Below are 16,229 nucleotides of genomic sequence, written 5' to 3'. Positions count from 1 at the left end.
CTACAAAGCGATATGTAATGTATTCACTCTGGATTCGATTTGAGCGGTACCGCTCAGCGTTATCTGCGTCTAAGAGGGTGATCTATCCAACACTATATGAAAGCAATGGCAGCGATACAGGCGGCAAAATGCCTTGCATGCCGCGCTGCACCGTGCCGCGGCTGTCTGTCCCGGGCTCAAGGCAGTGACCTTTTTTTCTAAATGAAATCAATATAGATAGTTTGTTGAAAACAAATTCGGACACAAGCAATAAAACAACATGCAAGATTTACATCAAATAAATGTTTCCGTGAATAACAAGCTTCAGGCTTTGTGAAGTGTATTTAATAACTACAGTACTATTGCACAATTATTCTTGATAAGAGTTCTTAATGTACTACAGTTCTATAAACTGCAGCTTATTTGTGAACATTTTGAACATTAAGAGTCTTGTTTTTTATGTCAGGCCCTGCTTGCTGCAAGACAGGAGAAGGAGATCCAGTTGAAGATGTTATTAACACGTGGAGAATCAGTCCAAAGAAACACCTCACAGGAAGGAGTCCCAGTTCTCCGGAAGCAGATTCAGGATATCAAAGACTCCTGGGACTCCCTTCTGTCTGCCTCTATTCTATGCAAGAGGTGTTTATTTAGCTATCATTATGCAACATTGTGGTGACTATTATTTGTCTGTGATGGGCTAAATTCTCAAATTGTTTCCTTATCGTAATTGTTTTCAGAAAGGAAAACATAAGAAATGTACAGTTTGCACTGTAATTTGATGTTGTTTCTTATTATTTTTGTAATTGTAGTTTTTTTCCCTTAAAAAATGGAAAACAATAGTGTTCAGAATATTTCCTCGGTGACAGTAATTCAAATTTGCAAATATACTGTATAGTCATGGCACTTATTCATATTAAATCTGTAATCAGTGCTAACTTGTGACTGCTTTTTTATTATTATTTAAAAATAGGATCAGTAATTAAATGCTACTGTAGTTTAGTAAAGTTAAAAGGTAATTCAGTTGTAATCCACACTGGAATATTAACCAAATGTAATTTAATTTAAATAATCTGACTCTGCACATGCAGCCAGCTTGAAGGGGCACTGTCCCAGTGGACGAGTTACCAGGAGGATGTCCAACAGTTTGTCAGCTGGATGGACCGTGTGGACGGGAGCCTGAGCAGCTTCGAGAAGCAGTACTCAGAGATGAGAGACAAAACTGCTAATCTGGGCAAAGCCAAGGTTTGTTTCAACTGAAAAAAGTGTGTGACAGAGACTCAAGATGTTTCTGTTTAAAATATAAATATTTCAGTGACAGGGAGGTATATTTGTTTTTTCATTCCGATGTGATTTAAAAATATATATCTGTAACCTCCTTTAATACCTACATATGATGAGCTGCCCTTATCATATTGAAGCAATTTGTCTGTATTTGTGCTCTGTTTTAACTGTCATTATTTTTCAGGTAGTTTGTAGTTACTGTATTCACAAATACATATCTGCAACGTAACTTTCTTCCTTGTTTACCAACTATGCAGGTGGCAGGCCGGAGCTGATTTTCAGACACGGTTTTGTCTCTGCTGCTAACATTTAGGACAAAAAGAGAATGTTGCACATGCCAGCTGGAAGCTGACACCACAACACATATAATTTACAAAATAGATAATGAAATGGTATAGGATATTATCATTTGAACTGGACTATATGAAATATATAATAAAAAACCAAGGAAGAGCTCCATTCTCTTAATAGGGATCTGAGCTCAAAGAAAATACCTTTAAGTCTAGCTAATGACAAGCTAATTGTCATTAGCTAATTTTTTTTTTCAGTTACTACATGAAGAAGTGTTGAGTCATAACAGTCTGCTGGAAACCATTGACATGAAAGGCTCCAGTATGGCTCAACACTACGAAACCCAGCTGGAGATTCAGGATCTTCAGGAGCGATACAGCACTGTCAAAGACAAGGCTAAGGTTTTTAAACCATGATCTTTATTATCCTTGATTTAGTACTATTATTACTAACTGACAGAGCATTGTGGTTTTAGAAACTAAATGTGTGTTTTGTATTCATTCAGGTATTTTTACTTTTAGCTTTTTGAGAAGTCATGAATGTATTTTGTTATGTTTGTCTCAGTAGTTGTGTGGTTTTGATGCTCTATTTCCATGTTTGTCTATGCTTTTCCTTTATTGTACAATGCATATGGAGTACTGTGGTTATTCCATGAATGAGCATGGCTGAATAACTGAATGAGATGTTTATGGCCATTTTTACTTTCCTTATATCAAGCTGCACTATTACTTAGTTTGGATCCATGCCATTCACTCAGTTATTCTGTTGTTGGATTTGAATGAATGCAAGATACATTTCAAAATCAGATGTGGTAAAAACTCCCCATTGTGAAAAGTTCAATAACATACCCCAGTTGAAAATCTAAGCACCAAGGCTGTTTCCCAGGGTGTTCAAATATAGTGTTTTGATATCTATAAGCGTGCAGATATTGGATCACATTTAAACACCCTGTTGTTTTATTGCTTTCTTACCAGATATTGCAGTTGTATACCACAATCAACTATTCTAACAGTACTTTGTAAGCACCTTCTAATAAAACTAAGTTACAGAAGTAGTACTATAGGTCATCATAAAAGCTGTTAACAAACACAATGGTGCTAAACGTACTGATTTGTTGTTTTCTTTAGGGGTCAGTGGTTAAAGCTGAGGAGCTGGTCCTAGCCCACCAGGAATACCAGAGAGGTCTTCACATGTTTGAGGACTGGCTGGAGCAGGAGCAGGAGAGACTGGGATGTTACTCCCAGATAGAGGGAGATGTGGAAACATTAGAAAATACACTGCAGGAGCTTCAGGTAAGAGCTAAAGTCGAATTACCATACTAGGTTAAAAATCTTTAGATTGAAAAAGCATGCAGTCCCCCGCTGTGGAGTTTTGCTTTTACCTTCAGAAATGATGACCAATCTGCCTATTAGTTAATATTATGACTTATGAAATGTGTATAAAGCAATGAAAAAAAGAAAATTGGATTCAGAGATGTCCACGCCACTTCTATGATGGGATTTATGGCTGTAACAAAATCGAGTGCATATTTACATATGTTCAAACTACACTTTGTTATCTGTACCACTGATCTGCAGTTTTGCAAGTGTATACATGGATTACATTAGGTTATTGTCATCCTGAGCAAAACTTCCTTTCTCATTCCTCTGCCTTAGAACCTTCAGGTGCGATGCACTGAGGGGCAGGCCCTGTTGAACACGGTGCTCGGCAGTCGGGAGCAGGTGATCCCCTGGGGAGTCCCTCAGATAGAGAACCGCGCCTTGGAGACGGTCCAGCAGGACTGGCAGGTGTACCAGGCAAGGCTGGCAGAGAGTAGGGCCCAGCTCAATGGCATACTCACCAAGCTCCGGCAGATGGAGCAGAAGTTCCAGCACCTGGATGCGTGGCTCAGGAACATGGAGAGCAAGGGGAACATCCGCACAGACAGGCGCTCCGATAGAGCCACCAAGGAGGCTCAGCTGCAGATGCTGAAGGTAAGAGAAAACAAGACCAAGCAGGTGATTTAGAAGTACAGACTTCTTTGTTCAGGGTTAAACTTAATGCTACTGTTGAGTTGAGCCATATATATTAGTAATTCGATTTTTTTGTTTGCACTAAGAGTAGTTTGGTAGCGTTATAGGTTTAACAAACAAAAATGAAAACAGTAGAGAGTCAAAGTTGATAGTTGACTCAATATCAACTAAATTAACATTTAAGTTTCTATGTTGTGCTCTGGTTGTAAATGCAATCAAACAAGGAGTTGTTTAATTGCATTTGTATTTATTCTCTGCCCATGTTCAGAGCTGGCATGAAGAGACGTTGGTGTATAAAGATGAAGTGGAAGGTGTCACTGCCTTGGCCGAGCAGGTCCTGGAAGAGACCCACATCGGCAGCAGGGTTAGCAGCCGTGCCACACAACTCACCACGAGATACCAGGCTCTCCTGCTTCATCTACTGGTAAATTCCTTATTGTAGTCATCCTCTTAGACAAAATATCGTGACTGCTGTTCATTTAGTTGAGATTTTAACGAACACCTTGCTGCCAGGTGCATCAAGGATCTAGAAGGGATAGTAACACAATTATTATTGGGTGTAGTGTGGAGGGAAATGTTTCATCTGGTTAAAAAAAAAAAAATCAAAGGAATTTGAAAATGCATATTATCCAATCCTAATAAACACCTTAGTACACACATAAACAGTTCACTGATCTGCAAGCAGGAAAAAGGGTTAAACTGTCAAACCCAGGCAGTTAACCCATCAAATCTGCCAAGAAGAATGGGCCAAAATCACTCCGACACTGTGTGCAAAGCTGGTACATACTTACCCCAAAAGACTTAAAGCTGTTATTGCAGCGAAAGGTGGCTCTACCAAATATTAATGTGTGGGGGTTGAATACTTATGCAAGCAAGATATTTCAGTTTTTTATTTTTCTTAAAAATATTTCCCGACATAAAACCAATGTCACCTTACAATAATTGATTTTGAGTTTGTGTTTTAAAATAAAATATCAAACAGAATGAAATTTCAGTGTACCATTTGTAATTCAGTAATATGAGAGAATTGGTCAGGGGTCTGAAAATACTTTTGCAAGGCACTGTATGTGTATATATATATATATATATATATATATATATATATATATATATATATATATATATATATATATATATATATAGTATAATTATGTTTACTTGTTTAGGAGACAATGAAACAGCTTGAAGAAGAAATCAGAAGTATCGAGGAAGCAAGGACAGTCTTTAACTCCTACACTGACTGGCTCAGTGCAGCTCAGAAGAACTTCAGAAACATAGCAGTCAGCATCAACGTGGTCAACAGAGTTGCCATGGAGAACAAGATGAAGAAACTGGAGGTGAGAGATAAATAACAGAGATGAGGTTTATTCCTGTTCTTTTTGGGTATCCTGTGTGTTTTTATAGAAAACGGCATACAGTACAGTATAGTTATTTGATCAGAGACTAAGAAATATTTATAGGTTTTTTCAGATATTTTATGAAAAAAAAATATATATGCTATATTTGAGATAACACGGCTTGGAAAAATAACAACCTCTGATTTGGTTAAACAGCATCACATGACCATGCGTAAATATAGCGTATAGCATGGCTTGCATACTAATGAGCCGCTTTACACTAAATACATCACTACGCACCACTACATTCTAAATTCCATGACAAACTGCCATTTTATTTGTTATTAGTTACAAAACCGCTGCCAAAAATGAGTGGCCTTTCACCTATTTCCTTTAATATATTTGGGGATGAAACGCCACATAACTGGTACAACACCAACTTTCTGAGTGAAGAAAGCAGTCCATCTGAAGGAAAGAAATAATAAAATAAGTGCAACAGCAAGAGTAGACACATAACAGTAGATGAGGAACAGCTAAATGAAATAGAAGAAAACAAAGATTGAAAAAACTACAGCATGGGCTGGTTAATGTACTTAAAGAAAAAAAATATAGACATTAATTTTATGGAAATAAGTCAAAAAAATCTCAACAACATAAGGGAATTTTATGCCAGTGCAAGAAGTTCAACTGAGGACCAGTATTCAGTCTCCAGTTTTATAGCGCTGAGCTGGACTAAATACATATTTTAACAGTAGAAGTTTTAACATCTCTGCTGACAGAGAGTTTAAAACCAGCAATAATGTATTCCTGTCACTCAGGAAAACTCTTAGAAAAGCAGGTAACGACAAGGCCAGACACCACACCCTGAATTATCGGCCTGGATTTTAAGCATCTGCGGGAAACTGAGGTGCTGTCCCCTGACACCGCAGTCAGATTGGTGCGTAAAGTCTGCTTTGATCGTCAACTTAATCTGGCACAACTTGGACAACTAACAAAAACATATTTTGAGATCCAAAAGGATGAAAACGTACTAGAATATGTGTGTTTCGCATATAACGAGTTCACAAACTCACTTCAAAATCCAGCTTCGGTCTCCATCGCAGCTGCTCCCTTTACTTCCTTAGTGTTATTAGAAACTCCGCCCATCATCACAGCTTGTGCTCAGTCCTCTAGTTTCTAGTGAGATGACACTTTCGATGCAGAAATTCACAATAAACTAACATGTGCAATTTATTTTTAATAAGAGAACAATTAAATTAAATTAAATTTGGGACTACATTACACTGTGGATGTATACACAATAAAAGTTCCTGGTTTTGTCTTAATTTAAAATGTGTTTTAATTATTTTAATTATTTTTCTTCCTGTGTTATAAGCGGTATAAACCACTTTGGGCTGTGCGGTTCCGATGATATATACCACTTCTGGGGTGGTTAAAGGCCTCCCCAGGCGTGGTATATATCGTGGTAATTGCATGGCCCGTCGTGGTTTAGACCTTAGATATAACTCACAGCTCCAGGGTCCTGGGTTCGATTCCCGACTCGGGTGTCTGTCTCTGTGGAGTTTGCATGTTATTATTATTATTATTATTATTATTATTATTATTATTATTATTTATTTCTTAGCAGACGCCCTTATCCAGGGCGACTTACAATTGTTACAAGATATCACATTATTTCACATTATACAGATATTACAGTATTTTACATACAATTACCCATTTATACAGTTGGGTTTTTACTGGAGCAATCTAGGTAAAGTACCTTGCTCAAGGGTACAACAGCAGTGTGCCCCACTGGGGATTGAACCCACAACCCTCCGGTCAAGAGTCCAGAGCCCAGAGCCCTAACCACTACTCCACACTGCTGCCCTGTTCTCCCTGTGTTCGCGTGGGTTTTCGCCAGGCACTCCGATTTCCGGTGTAGTCCTGCCTTGTTATTGATAATGGATGGATGGATGGAACATGGATATTCTTTGAATGTTTGCAATTCTGAGACCCAGAAGAAATTCTTCTTCAGTTATGAAGCATTGCCAACATAAATCATATGAGCAGTCAGACATGTAGATCGAGTGTCCTCTTAGGCACAAGAATAAACCAATACACTGATATGATCCAAATTGTGATTTGATGATTCATTGATTAAAAAAATATTAAAGCAAAAAGATTAAAAATATATATTAAAAATATATATATATATTGTACGCTGCGTGTAAACAATGAGTGTGTTTTTGCCTGTGCAGTTGTTACAGAGCGATATTGAGGTGGGTCACGGATTCCTGAAAGCCACCAGGGAGAAGACAGAGAAAGCCATGGCCTACCTGGAAGAAGCAGAATCTGAGCAACTGAGGCAAGAAGTGGACACCCAGCTTTCCCAGCTCGATGAGCTGATAGGAGCCGCTCGGGTAGAGTACACCATGCTGGAGAAGAGCATGCACCTGTCCAAAGAGTTCCTGGACAAGTACAAGGGCCAGGCACAGTGGCTGATGGAAACCCAGACTCTACTGCACACTCCTGTGGAGCCCAAAACGGAGCTCTATGAGAAGAAAGCTCAGTTAGCAAAATACAAGGTATGCAAGAGGAATGAGCCACAGGCATTGAATTTCTTTGGTGTGTTTGAGAGTATTTGTGCTGTCTAAAACTGAAAGTGGCAGTGGCTCCAGCTAAGGTAAAACTATAACAAAAAAGGTTTTGGCTAGTGCCTTTTTCAGTGTAGAGTATGGTTTAAGTAGGCACACTTACCATTCAGGCTGGTAATCTACTTCATTGCTCTAGATTTGTGTTTACAGCTGTTGCGGTGGATGTATGTTATTAACTGTTATTAACTGTTGGAGTGCACCATGTCCTAAACACATTTTTATGTTTCCAGACTATCCAGCAGACAGTCCTGTCCCATGAGTCTTCAGTCAAGTCAGTGATTGAAAAGGGGCAGGCCCTGCTTGACACCATCCGGGATCCCTCTGTCAGCAACAACATGAATAAACTTCAGGCTGAATATCACGAGCTGTGCAATATTGCTAGGGTAAGAAGCTTCAGTTTAATAAGCAGTGGAATGATGCGACGGCAGACTGAGATGCTGAAAACATGAACCTTTATTTCCACATCCGTAGCTTACATCACTGTTGTTATACATGTAGCAGGATTTCTTATATTGTATGGGTAAATATTTTTAAAAAAAATTGGTTTATAGTAATGATTTTTTAAAACAGAACCCAAAATGCATGTGGTTTTCATGAAACTCTTCTAGGCTGTTAATGCCAATGACAGTAGGTTTTATGTTTTATGAACAGTTCCTTTTGATTCAAGGGAGCGTCGATTGGCTCTGGCGCTCCCGTGGCTTAGAGAGGCAAAACAGGTAGGGACTGTTTCTCCTCATCACACTACAGTGAACCCAGCTAGCCAGTGAGCTCCAAGGAGGACACCTGCAGGGCTGGCTTTGTCCTCCAGAGGTTGGTAGCTCACTGACATCCGCTGTAAAGTTTCTGGGTGAAAAAGGAAGCTGGCTTGGTCGTGGGATTGGAGGATGCCCACTGAACCTTTGGGTCTCCTGAGCCACCTGGGGAATTGCTGCAGTGAGGGGAAAAGTGATTGGGCATTCCAATTTGGAAGAAAATCAGGGGTAAAATAAATCTGCTATTGTTTTTAACCTGTGTGTGCTCGTGTTCTTTAGACACATGTGCAGAACCTTGTGACGAAAGTGAAGGAACACGAGGCTTACAATAGCGACCTGCAGGAGGTGGAAAGGTGGCTGCTGCAGATGTCGAGTCGTCTGGTCACCTCGGACTCCATGCAGAACAGCAATCTGGAGATGGCCACACAGCAGCTGGCCAGGCACAAGGTACAGAACAGCGAGAAGGGTCTGGGGTGGAAATAAGGGAGCACTTTTGATTAAATCTTTGTACTATTTTTAAAATAAATATACAAGATCAGCAATTGAAATATTCACAGAATCTAGAAAAATATAACATTAATTTGCTTTGAATGAGTAAATACAATTGATATTTTCGATGACTGAGTTTTCATTACTAATTTAAAATTATTAAAAAAAAAAAACACAGTAAAATAAAAGTCATGAAGTCTATTGTGCTCAATTGAAAACTGCACTTGCCCATTTCCCAATTAATATAGTAAAGCTCACTTCTTGAATGGGGGACCCCTGTTCCTTGTGTCATACAGCAGTATTATTATTATTTATTATTATTTTGTTTATTTAGCAGATGCCTTTATCCAAGGCGACTTACAGAAACTAGGTAGGGTGTGTGAACTGTGCATCAGCTGCAGAGTCACTTACAACTACGTCTCACCCGAAAGACGGAGCACAAGGAGGGTTAAGTGACTTGCTCAGGGTCACACAATGAGTCAGTGGCTGAGGTGGGATTTGAACCGGGGACCTCCTGTTTAAAAGCCCTTTTCTTTAACCACTGGACCACACAGTAGTACTGCAGTACCTGTAGCCGTTCAGCTCTCTGTAAACAATTTGAAAAGTTTAGTTGAAGAAGTAATTCTGAAACTACAATAAAAGTTTGCTTTTCAAACTATCTAAATCGACAGGCAATAATGGAAGAGATTGCTGGTTTTGAGGAGCGCTTGACAAGTCTGAAGGATAAAGGAGACGACCTTATCGGTGGCTATACAGAACATCTTCAAGGGAAAATCAGACAGCAGATACAAGCCCATCAACAGGGGACTAGAGACAGCTATTCTGCCATCTGTAGCACAGCCCAGCGGGTAAGTACCAGTGCAATTCTTTGTTAGTAGCTACTGTAGACCATTAAAATGTTTCTCAGCAGTCTTCAGTGTCTATGTCATGTACACTCAATTATGATGGTGATTCTCATTTTGTAGGTATACCAGGGACTAGATCGGGAGCTTCAGAAGCATGTTAGCCATCAGGATACGTTACAGCAGTGCCAAACCTGGCTTTCCACTGTCCAGCAGGAGCTACAGTTGCACACTCAGCCACCCTTCAGCCTGCAAGAGGCACTGAAACAGGTAAACAAGTTTAAACCATGCAAAATACTTGCAATATTCTTTGACAAAGCTGTAATGACATTTGGCATGCAATTATAGGTTTGTTAGAAATAAAATAACATATTTGCAGTGCAGTTTGCAGCAGTGTTGGGGATGTGCTGTGTTGTATTATGACATAGGAAGTCATAGCTGGAGACTCACTGGAGGACTACACTGTAATGGAATGAAGCAACAGCTGATGTCCAGATAAGACATTTGAGCTAGCAGACTATGTTGGATTAAATCGATTTTTGAAAATATTCTGTTCTCTTCTGTTTTTAATTCTCAAAGGTAAAACACTACAGAGCACTACAGGAACAAGCCAGTACATACCTAGATCTTGTCTGCTCAGTGTGTGACCTTTCAGATGAATCTGTGAGAAGGACTGCAGCAGAAATCCAGCAGATAAAGCAGATGGTAGGACTATAAAGCAATTTGCAAAGCCCACATTATTAATTTAAGCAATTATTTATTAGCATACAAGAGCCAAAGCTGTAGCAATTGTATGACGTTAAACTTAGAAAATAGTCCAGGCTGAAACTTCAAGACATCGGTGTATTTAAGGCTGTTCTCACAACAGCATTGCAAAAAGACAATTTTATTGAATGGTTTTATAGTAGTAACTGAATATCAATGTTATAGTAGTAACTGCATATTAATAAGTGATGCTTCTGTATTCCAGGAGGACCCCTTGAAAACTACAAGTAAATCTCAATTGATATTGTCCTGAACTCAGCTGTAATGTGTTTTCTTTGTATTTTATTTAGATAGAAGAAATTTTGTCCCGAACTCAAGAGATGGCCCAAGGATGGGAAGAAATCAAACAGGAGAAAGCAGAGCTTACAGCCCACTTCCAGGAGATGGAGCATCAGCTGCAGAACCTCAACAGGAGACCAGCAGAGCTAGAGCCCAAGATAGCACACAATATGTTCTTACAAGTGCAGGTATGGATCCCTTAGACTAATTCCACAAGTTCCAGACCTAAAGGCTAAACATGAAATAGAGCTTGTATATACTGGGAAGTGATTCAGTACACATGAGGCAACTGTACATCACTTGATGAAAAACTATTGATTATTCATGATTGCATCAAGGTTACCTCATCTTATAGTTCAGTTTTTCTTTGGAAGGAATTCACTGAAAGACTAAGCCACTTAGCCACCAACACCAGTATATAGACATTGTTTAATGTATTTACAGACTATTCTTTTTTCCAAACAGGAGTTCAGTCAGCAGCTCCAGGCGAAGCAGGTGATCATCACAAGGATGACAGAGAGAGTGAACAGTCTGACTGAGGGACAGAAGTCCCCGGAGCATGCAGAGATCGGCCGTCTGAGTAACCAGTGGCTGGAGCTTTGCCACCAGTTGAACAAGCTGGTATCGCAGAGGGAGGGAGACTTCCAGAGAACCAGAGACTACCACGACTGCGTTAGTGCTGTAGAGGTGCTCTTTGACAAGGTTTCTAAAGAATGGGACAACCTGGCCAGGTAAAAACCTTTGTAGAAACAAACATTTTCCTGCTCTACCCCTACTTTGTGTAGCAAGCAAATTGTATATTAAACACACTTTTACAATTGAGTGTACATTACTGATTTATTAAATTACTACACCAAGAACAATGTATCATTTATTTCTGTTGCTTTTTGTAGCCTTCAATCTTTTACTAACTTTATTTCTAGAACCGACACAGAGAGCACAGCAGAATATCTAGAGGCCCTGAAGAAACTAGCAGCTGCCCTGGGGGAGCAGAGGTGCACACTTGATGATCTGAAAGATCATGGACAGAAAGTGATAGACCGTCTGACCTTAGATGATAAAGAGCTAGTGAAGGAGCAAACTGGTCATTTTGAGCAGCGCTGGGCCCACTTGGAGAACCTGATCGTGAAGAAGATCCAAGACTCTATGACTACCCTGGAGGATATGAGCCAAGTGGAGACCAGACTGAAGGAGGCTCGAGAATGGGCAGAGGAACAACAACCTGCCTTATCTGAAGCCATGAAGATGAGTCCCCCTCCAGAACTAGCTCAGAGTTTCCTATTTGATCATCTCAGTATTTGTAGTGAACTGGAGTCCAAGCAACTGCTCCTGGGGGCAGCAATTGCAGATGCAGACAGAGTTATGGCAAACCTTGGCTTGAATGAACGACAACGACTGCAAAACTTAATCTCTGATGTGCAAAGTGAAGTTGTGTCTCTTAGTGACATAGTTGGCCAACGGAAGAAGTATCTCAGCAAAGCTTTCTCTGAAAAAACACAGTTCCTGCTGGCCACACATCAAGCTATCATCTGCATTCAGCAGAATGAGATGAAGGCCATGTCAGAAGAGCACATTGCCCTTTTGCCAGATGACTTAAGCAAACAAATTAGGATTTGCAAGAAAGTTCACAGCAATCTGAAAGCATATCAAAGTGAGCTTACCTCACTGTGGTCTCAAGGAAGGGAGCTGATGAAAGACACAACAGAAGATGAGAAGATGGACGTTTTGAGTAAACTACAGGAGCTACAAAACGTTTATGAGGTGGCTTTACAGAGATGCACCCAGAGGCTGCAGGAGCTGGAAAAAGTGCTAGTTTCCAGGAAGTACTTTAAGATGGATTTGGATAAAACTTGCCAGTGGTTGAAACAGGTGGATATTGTCACATTCCCTGAAATTAACCTCATGAATGGAGACTCAGAGCTGTATTCCCAGCTTGCCAAGTACCAACAGATATTAGAGCAGGCCATGGAATATGAGAATCTTCTGCTTATTGTGCAGAGAACTGGTCAAGAGATACTTCCCTCTCTCAATAAAGTGGATCACTCTTACTTGGATGACAAACTGAACGCTCTGCCTCAACAATACAACAGTATTTTAGCTTTAGCTAAAGAAAAGAGGGAGAAAATTCAACAGGCAATTCTCAGCCGGAAGGAGTATGCCTCCTTCATAGAAGTAACAAAAAAGGCTTTGACTGAACTGGAAGAACAGTTGCACAGCATGACCGACAGTCCTGTTAGCCTTGAGTCCAAAGATATTGTGAAACTACAGAGTGATTATAAATCTCTTTTTGCTGAAGTGACCAACCTAGGGCCAGCTGTCAATGAACTAAATCAGAAGAAGGAGAGCTTCCGGAGTACAGGTCAGCCCTGGCTACCAGAAGAAATGGTTCAGCTTGTGAGCCTTTATAATGGACTGAAGAGGCATATTGAACAAAGAGTGAGTGGTTTGGGCGACACCTTAGAATCTTTCCAAGACCACGAAACCATGACTTTGCAATTGGAAACTCAGCTGAAGGCCATTAAGGAAGAGCTGGTCAAAGTAAATGAAGAGACTCTACCTGCCGAAGAAAAGCTCAAAAACTACCTTGCTCTGGCAGGCAGTGTTCAAGACGCCAGTTCTTTACTGAAGTGTATTTTGGAACAACTTCAGCTTCTGTCCCCTCAGCTTGACCAAGCAGCTTACCAGTCCACCAGGCAGAAGATAACCTCAAGGCAGGAAGAGCTGAAGTCCCTGCAGACCACTGTAGGGGAGAGGGTGGTGGAATGTGAGAGCCGGTTTGTGCAGAGCAAAGACTTCCAGACTGAGATCTGCAGAACTCTAGAGTGCTTGCAACAGATCAGGGATGAGCTAAGTGTTCCCCTAAGTTTGGATGTCAAAGTCCAGAGGATACAAGAAGAGATCAGGGAACTCCAGATCCTACAGGAGGAGGTGCAGTCAAGGCTTCGGATAATGGCTGCCTTGAGCTGCAAGGAAACGCAGAAATATACCAAAGCTAAGGAGCTTGTTCCCAGCGATGTGGAAACCACACTTGAGCAGCTTTCAAAGCTGGAAGCAGATGTTCAAAAAGCTTTGAACAACAAGCAGGTGATTTAAGATTTGTGTTCATAATTAAGCCCTACCCCCATCACCAATTGTAAGTTATCTTTAAACAGCACTAGTGAAAATGTGAAAGACAATTTTATTACAGCATGTTAAGAATGTTTAGCTACAACATCTATAGCAAACATTACTTTTGTACATGGCAGTTGAACTAGATTGTGTCAGTAAAAACAGTTCCACATTATACTCAAGAAGGGCTGTTTGTGATTGGTCCTGATCTATAGCTTAATTTATATCATAATTGTATATATTGTCCCAAGAGTTTTCTAAATTTAGAAATATTAACAAGTCTGGATTCTACATAGTTACTGTTCTAAAAGTTGACTGTGGCATGCCATGGTGAAAACATAGCCTTGTTTAGCAAGGCATGTTACAGTAAAAAAGTACAGTAAAGCAAAGTAAGAATTTACTAGGGGTGTGCCGAGTATTGAGTATAAACAAGTATCTGGAATGCGTATGGCAGTTATCTGAGTACTCATACTTGTTGTTTATGGTACAGTTTTAGCCCCCTCCGCTGCTGGTGTTAAAAAATAAAAAAATAAACATATATTACTGTCAAATAAATTATTAAAATACTTGCCAGAGTGCCATATATGTGTTTAATGGTACTTCCTGTTTCAGTCTCACATATGAGTAACAGCTTCTTGCCTTGAATTGTTTTTTACACATTTTTTTACAGACTACATTGGAGCAGATTCTTGTGTTGTGCCAGAGGTACCATTCAACAGTACAGTCTGCCAGTGATTGGCTGGAGGATGCTGGTGCTCTGCTGCAGCAGGCTAGCAATGGGCTTGACGTGGAGAACTCTGAGGAGTCCCACAAGCATCACAGCGAGTTCTTCAGCACCGAGGCTCAGTTTCTCAGTCATTTTCAGGGGCTAGAGGCTTTGCTACCTCAACTGGAACCCTTCATGAGTGCGACTGTGAACGAGCAGCTAGGACAGACTGTCACATCCTTGCAGCACAGAGGAGTAGGGGTCAGTCAGCAAGCACACAGCCAGCTTGAAATTCTGTACAGGTACTGTACCACATAAGAGGTACTGCTTCACAGCTTTTGAATATACTGTTTTCCTTTTCTTTTCTTTCAAATCCTTCAGCCTACATAGTATATGTGTCAATACATGGATGTCACTGTATTTATAATCATAAACATCCTTGGGGAAAAATGCCAAAGAGAGAGCCTCAATCAATCCACAATTAAAGACACGCACAGGTTAAAGGCTGGAGTTGGACATTCGCTTTGGAGTGCACAATCTATTTATTACAATGATGTGTTTTTTGTCTCCTAAATTACTCCCATCACAGAAGAGAAATTTACAATAACTGTTATGGTTTTTTTTCAGATGTGTTTCACAGTGGAATGCCTACCAGACGGCCAGACAGCAGATCATTGATCTAATGAATGAGGTGGAGAGAAAGTTAACTGAATTTTCAACAGCCAGGTCAGCTACAAGTCAAGAAGCTGAAGAAAAACTCAAAAACCATAAGGTATAGAAGTTTCAGCACTGAAACTGATTTCTGCTAATATATCGGGTCACCAGACCGGTTTCTTACAACCTCTTAGTAATTATAATTAAACATAAGTAGCTTCTGAAATATTCATTGGTCATGCTTTGTATTAAGCCTACATTACCTATACCTCTCTTGTGGGTTAAATGGCAAACTGTTGTACAGTGGATTTTGTTCTAGAACTGTAATAAGTTTGTGCTATAGAGATTGTTATCAACACAATTAAAAATGTTAACAGAAATGTTTCCTTTAACAGTAGTATTGCAGCACTGAGTTTCCTCTGTATTCATTTGTTTTGTTTTTTAAGTCTCTGGTTTCCATGGTGAATGCCTTCCATGAAACAATTACTGGGCTGGAGGAGCAGGCATCCCAGCTTGAACAGATAGGCAATGATGCCAGCAAAGCCACCATCAGCAGGTCGATGACCACCGTATGGCAGCGCTGGACCCATCTGCGCAGCGTGGCACGAGGTCAGGAGAAAGTTCTGGAAGATACATATCAGGAATGGAAAAGTTTCAGGAATAAGGTAATTATGGGAGTGCTGTGTTTTTGTAGTGTGCTGGAGTAAAAAAACTGCAAAACCAAATTTGGCTTAAATTGGGTTTTTAATAAACTGGAATAGCTCAAGAGAAGCCAAAAGAGAATTTAGTCTGTAAATCATTGCAAAGATGATGTAATTAAATGCTACTCTCCGGGACTTGTAATCTACATTGGCAGGAAAAATGTTTTATCATGTACTTTGTTTGGGCTCCTGGATATTTCCACTATCCAATATATTACAGGAATATATTATATATTATACTATTATATTATAGTATATTATTAGATCTGGCAACATGAAGCATTGATGTTTTTTGGAGTGAAGCTCATGGAAATGAAGTAATGCATGGAAAATAAGGGGAAAGAATTTAAGCTGACGCAAGAAATTTGCTTTAGCGTTGGCTCTACAAGGTCTTTTT

At 39.9% G+C, this 16,229-nt stretch overlaps 1 protein-coding gene across 9 annotated transcripts in view; it reads left to right on the top strand.

The window, feature by feature from the left end:
- LOC117402844 (nesprin-1-like) overlaps positions 1-16,229 on the top strand; it is a 194,828-nt gene that overhangs the window by 93,253 nt on the left and 85,346 nt on the right. For all 9 annotated transcript variants that reach the window (XM_059024130.1, XM_059024134.1, XM_059024133.1 and 6 more), the window contains 19 exons: positions 446-618; positions 1,068-1,221; positions 1,809-1,952; positions 2,679-2,843; positions 3,207-3,524; positions 3,832-3,987; positions 4,730-4,900; positions 7,141-7,467; positions 7,767-7,919; positions 8,568-8,735; positions 9,449-9,625; positions 9,743-9,889; positions 10,199-10,324; positions 10,675-10,851; positions 11,129-11,394; positions 11,587-13,747; positions 14,442-14,779; positions 15,105-15,249; positions 15,578-15,796. In XM_059024130.1, coding sequence (XP_058880113.1) covers positions 446-618; positions 1,068-1,221; positions 1,809-1,952; positions 2,679-2,843; positions 3,207-3,524; positions 3,832-3,987; positions 4,730-4,900; positions 7,141-7,467; positions 7,767-7,919; positions 8,568-8,735; positions 9,449-9,625; positions 9,743-9,889; positions 10,199-10,324; positions 10,675-10,851; positions 11,129-11,394; positions 11,587-13,747; positions 14,442-14,779; positions 15,105-15,249; positions 15,578-15,796 — 5,685 coding nt within the window. The remainder of the gene's footprint in view (positions 1-445; positions 619-1,067; positions 1,222-1,808; positions 1,953-2,678; positions 2,844-3,206; positions 3,525-3,831; positions 3,988-4,729; positions 4,901-7,140; positions 7,468-7,766; positions 7,920-8,567; positions 8,736-9,448; positions 9,626-9,742; positions 9,890-10,198; positions 10,325-10,674; positions 10,852-11,128; positions 11,395-11,586; positions 13,748-14,441; positions 14,780-15,104; positions 15,250-15,577; positions 15,797-16,229) is intronic.

This window comes from Acipenser ruthenus, chromosome 5 (assembly GCF_902713425.1).
Source record: "Acipenser ruthenus chromosome 5, fAciRut3.2 maternal haplotype, whole genome shotgun sequence".
Taxonomy (NCBI): Eukaryota; Metazoa; Chordata; class Actinopteri; order Acipenseriformes; family Acipenseridae; genus Acipenser; species Acipenser ruthenus.
This window is presented reverse-complemented; position numbering and strand designations above follow the sequence as displayed.